Source organism: Setaria viridis, chromosome 9, assembly GCF_005286985.2.
Source record: "Setaria viridis chromosome 9, Setaria_viridis_v4.0, whole genome shotgun sequence".
Classification (NCBI taxonomy): Eukaryota; Viridiplantae; Streptophyta; class Magnoliopsida; order Poales; family Poaceae; genus Setaria; species Setaria viridis.
The window spans coordinates 37248114-37256942 of record NC_048271.2 but is presented as its reverse complement, the minus strand read 5'-3'; the positions used below and the strand labels follow the sequence as shown (position 1 = coordinate 37256942).

At 46.9% G+C, this 8829-nt stretch overlaps 1 protein-coding gene across 1 annotated transcript; it reads left to right on the top strand.

Moving 5' to 3' along the window:
• Positions 1-1737: 1737 nt before the first annotated feature.
• On the top strand, positions 1738-8479 carry LOC117839439 (oxysterol-binding protein-related protein 1B). Its single transcript, XM_034719775.2, has 10 exons — positions 1738-2368; positions 3719-4072; positions 4465-4552; positions 5194-5618; positions 6411-6566; positions 6768-6935; positions 7193-7333; positions 7406-7642; positions 7734-7847; positions 8041-8479. The coding sequence occupies exons 1-10, from the start codon at positions 2021-2023 to the stop codon at positions 8236-8238; spliced, it is 2229 nt and encodes a 742-aa protein (XP_034575666.1). The 5' UTR covers positions 1738-2020; the 3' UTR covers positions 8239-8479.
• The last annotated feature ends 350 nt before the right edge of the window (positions 8480-8829 follow it).

Below are 8829 nucleotides of genomic sequence, written 5' to 3'. Positions count from 1 at the left end.
GAGAGCCTATGGCCGTCTACTTTTTCGCCGAAACCTACGATCTAGTCTGACGGACTACTTGCACGATTGTATTCGGGAGTGTTTGTATGCTCGAGCATCGAAATTATGGAAGAAAGATTAAACATGAGTTAATTATAAAACTAATTATATAGATGGAGGTTAATTTGTGAGACGAATCTATTAAGCGTAATTAATTCATGATAGCACATGTTTATTGTAGCATCACATTGTCGAATCATGGACTAATTAAGCTTAATAGATTCGTCTCGCAAATTAGTAGTTTCGTTGGTGTGTAATTAGTTTTGTAATTAATCTATATTTAATATTTCTAATTAGTATCTAAATATTCAATGTGATAGGACTGAACTTTAGTGTTGGTAACCAAACGGGACCTTCGTTGCGTGATAACCCAGCGATCCGGTCAGGGAGCTTCCCACCAACGAAACTTTTACCGACGCGGCAAAGCCACGACGACGACGACCAAGACGACGGAAGGAACACAGGTCACATGGGAGACCGATGGGAGGATTGGGAAATCGGGATGCCGCTGCCCGCTTAAAGCGAGGCAGCAACCACCAAGCGTACGTCGTGGGGAGCTCTCGCTAGATTCTCCAGCCAGCAAGCGAGTCCACCGCCGCGGCGACGGCGGCCGGGCCGGGCGCTGGCGGGCTTGCGCGCACGTTTTTCCATTGGACGGACGGTATCGTGGCGCGCGGCCGCAGCCGCGGCCGCGCGATGCGTGCGTGGCCGTGAGATGGAGACGTCTGTTTGGCCCAGCGTTTGGGGTGGGTGGACGCGTGCTGATAGAGAGGGAAAGAGCAGGTCTGGTGGGTTTAATTTAGCATTAGCCCGCTAGATTCGCGTTGGTGGCTGCGACGTGCGGTCGTGGTCACGCCGATGCTCTGTTCCGAGCTGTTCCCTCCTCCTACTAGCATAGTTGTAGCCGGAGGACCATGGACCAGGGATGCTTCTTTTCCCCTCTGGCTCTCTCTCAGGGGCGGAGCTAGGCATGTTTGTCGGTGTCAGTTGACACCGACGATTTTCTAGAAAATCAGTGAGAAATTACTGTTCTACACTGTTCCAATGAGGTACTGACACCGGCCTGCAGTGGTGCTGACACCGGCGCCAGCCTGAGCTAGCTCCGCCCCTGCTCTCTCTCCCTCTCTCTAATCTCTATATGTAGTACCGTCCGTTTCGATGCATGCGAGCTGCACGTATTCTCTTCACAAGGCATATCCTGTCGGGGCACCTTTTTTTTCGCCCCATTTCTCTCTAGTAGAGCTTTGAAACAGTGGACACAGAGCCTACTGTTTTCTTTTTTCTGGCGAGAGCCACCTGTCAGGTAGGCCCCGCTCGCCAGCGTGCCTACAGCCAGTCAGAGGCCGTGCCCAGCTGCACTGCACCGAAATTACTCACCCACCAGCAGGCAGCAGCCCAGCGACACGCCCGTTCCACTACTGGCCGGACCAACCAGCCTGACCCAGCCCAAACGCGCACGGCACGCACGACGAGCACGGACGGATCGTAAAGGGCCACTGCCACGCGGGGCCCAAACCAGCCAGCCAACCGCAACCAGGCCGAACCACCCCGGCACAGCACGCATCCATCCACCGACAGGCGGGGCCACCGCGCCGGCCTCGCACGAGCCGCGGCCAGGGCAGGCAGACTGGCAGAGGCCTGTCACTGGCAGCAGGGGCGCAGCGCAGCGCAGGACGCGCGCCGGCGCTGCCTTGCTCGCGAAGACGCCGTCGCCCTCGCGTGAGCCGCTTGGAAGTTGGAACTGTTTGCGGGAGGCGTTGGGCGCAAGGCTGCGAGCATAAAGGCCCCGCCCCGCCGCATCAGAGTCCTCCACCGTGAGTCCACGTCTCGTCTCCTCGCTCCACTCGCCACCCAACCCAGGGCGGACCGAATCCGCCGGCCGCGTGAATCGAGCGGCCGAATAGAGTAATCCGCAGCCCAATGGGGGCCGCGTGAGAGGGCGCGGGGGCGGAGATCGGGCAGGCGGCGGAGGCGAGCGGCGATGCGGGCGTGGGAGATGCACCCGCTCTGCTGCCTCGCCGGAGAGTGGCCCGGCTCGGGCGGGGAGCTCGCGCCCGGCGACCGCTCCCCGCCGCCGGAGCCGGCGGAGGCCGGGGCGGAGGCGCCGGCGGTTGCGGGGGTGCTGTACAAGTGGACCAACATCGGCAAGGGCTGGCGCCCGCGGTGGTTCGCGATCCGCGGCGGCGTGCTGGCCTACTCGAAGATCCGGCGGCGCGTCGCGGCGGAGCCGCACCCCGCGTCCGAGGCCGCCGGCGGCGTCAGGCTGATCGGGGTGGCGCGCGGAGCCGGGGGCGCCGGGGAGCGGCCCATCGGATTCGTGCATCTCAAGGTGACGCCTCGTCGAGCTTTGCTCGCTCCCTCTCGCTCTCGTTTGGCGTCGTTCTCCGATTCCTCCATTTTTGCCCCTTCCCATTCCCCATGATCTCGTCGTCATTTTTTTAGAGCAACTGCGCATTACAGAGTCTTCATTTATCTCCCTAAACTTCGAGACATTGAGCAAAATCATTCGTTGAATAGTGTAGCACTAGGCATCTCATCACGCAAATCCTAAGTATACTCGAAATGAACAGGAGTTGGAAAAACTGTACTAGTAGAAATTGAATGACTAATCAGGCGACCTGGTGCGCTGCAATGCCTCCCTCGGTTTCCGTGTCACATCCGATCGGAACAGTCCAACAGACGAGCACAGGCGCAGCTCCAGTCTCCAGCTGTAAAGTCGCGCTCCCAGCACGGGCCATGTCGCCTCGGCGCCGTACAATCGTCACGATCTGCGGCGGGGATCACTTGCAAGCACACACTCATCGCGATCGTAGAGTCGTAGTAGTAAAGGAATGATAGAAAGTTACAAGCAATGGCTACTGCCTGTCGGATAAAGCGACACCTTGTTTTGATTGGCGCCGCGGGCTTTTACAGCCTCTGCTCGTCGCGTAGTACCACACTATCACTGCTCAGTGTGAAACAACAGTCTTTCCATCGACTTGCAACAGTGGCGTCCTTGTCCCGTTCCCGTTCTCCGTGATCACTGCTCGGAGGAGGGGTCGGCGAGATGCTTACGTGTGGGGGCAACTGGGCTCCCAGCTGGATCTTTTTCAAACAGCCTGATGTCTTGGCGCCTCCGTTTGTGGTGTAGTACGTATTGGGCGTCCGTGGGTTGGTGGAAATATGAGGTGGTACGGACACTCGGTCTCACTCCGTCTGTAGCCATTAAAAGGGACGGGGAGCTTTTTAGGGCTCATCTTTTTCGCCGTCTCCTGAACGGTCCCTCGCCTGCTGGCTTCTGCTCTAGTCAATGGGCTTTAAATCTGTTTGTCTTTTTGGCTATCTGGTTCTTTAGCTGGATGAAGCAGTGATGAACTGGCATGGCAATGCAGTCGTTGGAATTTTCAGATATTATTTGAAGTGAACTGCAAGACTGCAGGTGTAAAACTAAGGCCATTCTTGTTAGGTCGATCCCTCAAGTTAGGTCGCCTCATATTCTGTCATGTACAATGGGCTTGTAAATCTGTAGGTAGAAGAATGCATATCACAGCGTCAGCCAGTAATTCACGCACATAACAATTTAATTGCATCATTAATGCTAGGCTACTTCATTTATCATACAGTTCGAGGCTTCAGTGACTATGCTGCATCTGAATTGTATGCAGCTGCTGATCTAGTCATTCTCCTTAATTGTTTGCAGATTTCGTCATTTAGTGAAAGTAAATCAGATGATAAACGGTTCTATATAATTACTCCGACCAAAACACTTCAACTGAGGACTGGTTGTGCTAAGGATCGGGCGACTTGGATTGAAGCGCTTGTCTCTGCAAGAAGTGAATATTCTTTGAATGGGGATTTATCAGGTGACCAGAATGATACATCATTTTCCACAGAAAAGCTCAGAAATCGCCTGCATACTGAAGGTGTTGGTGAGGCAATTATTAAAGACTGCGAGCAGATTGTTCATTCAGAATTTTCGCAGTACCAAACACAGATGAAACAGCGTTGTGAAGAGTATTTAAGCTTTATTGGCAGTCTTCCACGGGAAGTTGAGGTAATATTTTCTTGGAATTCATTAGGTAAAATAAGCAACTTATAGAGTTACCATTCATGTTACAACATCTTATTGGTTATTCCACAGCATAAAAAACTAGTGTTGATATTCCTTTAGAATTGTATTCCACGTGATTTTGTTTGTTCCTCCAATAGGGCACTGGACGTGCCTATACTTTATGGAGAATTATATTCAGCAGATTACAACCTTATTAACCTTAGTTTGATCGACATTTCTTGTATTTAAGAAGATAGGCCATAACAATTCTAGTTTACGAGCCAAATGTACAGCCACATGTTCAGTGAAAAGGTTATTTGGACTGTGGTCTGAAGTTGAAGACTAAATTGTTGGGATGCTTTCAATTGACCAGAAACCTTCTGCTGTTCATGCAGGTTGTTAATTCAGTAGACACGACTGTCACTGAGAAGCCACAGTTGGAGTTGTTCAAGCATGACTGCTCCAGCTCTGGAAAATGTAGTGGTACTTGACGTTCCTCTTGTTGCTCCTTTTTTGTCTTTGAAAAATTGAGACTGGTACAAATAAAAAGTTTACCTTGGTAATTGTGGTGTAATCGTTTTTCCTTGTCATGATAAGCCTTTTTATTTGTGATGCTTATATCCATTGCACCATGTAGCTGTGAAGCAGTTCACTGCACAATTTTCTTGCACCGCTGTTTCTAGACCACTTTTTTTTAGTGATGTTTCAGTACATGGCTTCTTAAGTAGCTTCATTTGACCATGTGAAACGAAATTTGAGTATCACTAATAGTTTTTTGTCATGCACTGTGTAAAGATGTAGCTTAGATGCAATATTACCTACTCCCGGGCTATGAATATCCATAAAGTGTCAATATTCAAAAGCATGATAGATGGTTAATGCACATTTGAACTGTTGGTACTCATTTGTATCTCATGATGAGCAGTGCACGTTATGTTTTTTTACTTGAATTACCCTGAATACCAAATGGTTGAAGTACCAAGAAATAGCCCATTCCTGTGCATTATTATGGCTTGGATGCATACTGCATCCATTTTCCTTTCTTTTGCATTTTCTGAAATATGTTCCTTTCTTTTGCATTTTCTGAAATATGCTTACTATCCCTACTTCTGTTTTCTCATCAGAATACAGCAACACAGAATCTTCTGATGATGCTGGCAAACAAGAGATTAGTGAACTATCAGATGGAGATGAATTTCATTTCTACGACACAAGACAAAGTTTCAGTGACTTTGCTACGAGTCCTGACCTGACAAGGAAAGGCTTAAACAATGGGAATGAAGATCATAAATCTGTTGAATCACTAACTGCCGACAATGCCAATGAGTATCTGCTGTCATATTCAAAAAGGCGCACAAAGTTGCCTGAACCAGTAGAAAAGGAGAAAGGTGTTAGCCTTTGGTCAATGATCAAAGACAATGTTGGAAAGGATCTCACAAGAGTCTGCCTTCCTGTTTACTTTAATGAGCCTTTATCTTCTCTTCAAAAGTGCTTTGAGGAGTTAGAGTACTCTTATTTGTTGGATCGTGCATATGAATGTGGTTTAAGGGTATGTATGTTTCTCTACCTTCCTGCTTGACTTAAACACTTTCTTTTCTCTTGAATGAAAATCTGACCCAAACACCTAAATTGAACTAAAACCTGCTGAAACATTTACCTTTTGGCTGCTTCTTTAATACAATGATACGCATGGCTCCTGTGTGCTTGAGGAAAAAAACATGACTGTTAGGGGAATAGCCCAATAGTAGGGAATAGGCCAACAAAGAGGCAATGGCCAAAATGATAGGCATTAGATAAAGATTCTTCTGAAAACATGGGCATCGGATGGAGATTTTAAATCGGGAAATTTCCACTTTCAGACCTTAAAACATAGCATCTGATATTGGAGTTAAAGTAGGGGCTGCTAAAGTTCTTCAATTCGTTGAGCATCAGTTTCATGAATGCCGACTAGTAGTGTTTCTAAAAAGACTGCATTACGTTGAGATGATATCCCCCTAGCTTTGTCTTAAAGAAGGGACCACCAAACCCTAAATGTCCAGGAAACTCTATGAAACCAGCTCCCAGGGAGGTACCTACTCTCTCCGTTCCAAATTGTAGGTCGTTTTGAATTTTTTAGGTCCATAGATATTATTATGCACTAGACAGCTAAAACAACCTACAATTTGGAATGGAGGGAGTACATTTCACGGGTTCTAGGGTTCTAGCCTAGGTTGGTGGCCTCCTTGACAGGAGACTCTACAAACTGTGCTATCATTCAGTTCTCAGACTAGTGGTGTTTTTTAGTATGTATTTATACTAAATCCATTTGATAGTAATATCATAATTGTGCTTCTTCATTCAGGGGAATGGTCTGATGAGAATTCTTTATGTTGCTGCTTTTGCGGTCTCCGGATATGCTTCCACAGATTCTCGCCCCTGCAAACCTTTCAATCCATTGCTAGGGGAAACCTATGAAGCTGATTACCCTGAAAAGGGGATCCGTTTCTTCTCTGAGAAGGTTAGTTTGGCACCCAACATATAAATTCAGCTTATGCTCAATTTGTTGCTTGGTCACTTAACAAACCACAGTGAACATAGAAGTATCCTGACAGAGGAATGACGGACAACATTGGGTACAGGGACATAACACGAGTACTATTGACATTTCTGTTATGTATAAGAACACACTTGATTGAATGTGCCTGCATTCTTGGACCAGGTCAGTCATCACCCTATGGTCATGGCATGCCACTGTGAGGGGAAAGGTTGGAAATTTTGGGGAGATAGCAATCTTAAGAGCAAATTCTGGGGACAATCCATTCAAGTGGATCCTGATGGTGTGTTAACATTAGAGTTTGATGATGGAGAAACTTTCCAGTGGAGCAAGGTATGAATTCCTCATCAGTGGCAAATACTCAATACTATCCCTCTTCACGATTGGGAACTATCCAACTTTGTTCCTCCAGTCTATCCTCACTACTGGTTTTATGAACACATCCCAGTTTATTTTCAACACTTTCTGGATGTCGATTCTTCTATTACTGGAAAACAACTGCCTCTGTGCACGTGTATACTCTGAGATCTGAAAGAAATAGTTAATGTTTGTTGTCAATTATGCTTAAATGTTTTTATTTTCATTGTCAGGTTACAACAACAATTAATAACCTTATCCTTGGTCGACTCTATTGCCATCACCATGGGACAATGAACATAAGTGGAAATAGACAATATTCATGCAAGCTGACGTTTAAAGAGCAGTCTTTCCTTGATCGAAATCCTCGCCAGGTAAAGAAAGAATAAGAGCAATCACCCATCAGACTGATTTGGTTCATACTAATATATCTAGCTCTATGCAAGGTTCAAGGAGTTGTCAAGGATGCTGATGGAACCAAGGTTGCAACCTTGACCGGAAAGTGGGATGAAAGCGTGCATTGTGTCATCAGTGATGATGCCTCTAAGGTGAAATCCCATGGTTCACATCATAGTGCTGGCGCCACTTTGCTGTGGAAGAAAAATGAGCCTTCAGCGAATCCTACTCGGTACAATCTGTCCTCATTTGCAATAACATTAAATGAGCTGACACCGGAGCTCAAGGTAGACATGGAACATACATATAACCCATCATTTGAGTTCTGTTAGCTCTGAACCTAAATGCCTAAATCACTTTTTCCCTTCTCTTGTTAAGGAGAAGCTTCCACCAACAGATTCGAGGCTCAGACCGGATCAGCGACACCTGGAGAATGGGGAGCACGAGAAGGCCAATGGTGAAAAATTGCGTCTTGAGACAAGGCAACGGATGGTTGTACTTGTACCCTTGATTCTTTCTTTCATTTTCTTTTGCATTGTCGTACATTCTTCATGAATGCTACATCTTGATCACTGGATCAACTCCACGTGCGAATCTTTTATGTACTGCTTGCACTATCAGATCTCGCATTCAGTGCTTTTCTGCCCTAACTGAGATCATTATATGTATATATCCTCGTCTGCAGGCAAGGAAGATGCAGGAGAGTGGCTGGAAACCAAGATGGTTCCAAAGGGACAGCGAAGATGGAACATTCCGCTACGTTGGAGGTTACTGGGAGGCAAGGGAGCAGAGGAAATGGGATGGCTGCAATGACATATTTGGTAACTTGTCTAGTAGCCCAAAGCTGCAATCATCCACTCTTTACGCTAGCTCAAGTATATAGAGATTAGGGCATGTTGTTCAGTAGGTGTTGACATCACATTAGTACATAAGCGAGTGGCTTCTCTCGTCTCTGCTGTGCAAAGGTTTGAGCTAATTAACATGCTCTACTTGTCAATTGTCATATTGAACCCAAAGACATTCAAGCAAAACCCAAACTTTTGTGTACACTGGGATGCTTATGAGAAATCTTGCTAACATTACTGTTAAAAGAATTGTCAATGATACCATATTTCTTCTTCGCATTCCACAGACGCACTTACATGTTTGGTGCTCATGTTCTTATGCTGGTGGATGTCCATATCTTTGGTGATTGTTGGGGATGCGCCCTTGCGGGCAAGGTCTAGGCACTTATGCTGGTGGAGGAGGTCTAATTAGAGGTATAGGGGCTCAATTTAGACATCCGTTGTAAAGTTTAGGGACCTATTTGTAATATTTAACCACACCAATAAATATACATAAACAACCATCTCCTTCCCCTATAATTAGAGCTTTATAGCTTGGGGTAGAGGACTTTTGACCATCTATCTGTTCGGGATTTCTGATCCCAATAGTGATGCTGCCAAGATTGCCTTCTAGTATACTTTAGACACGT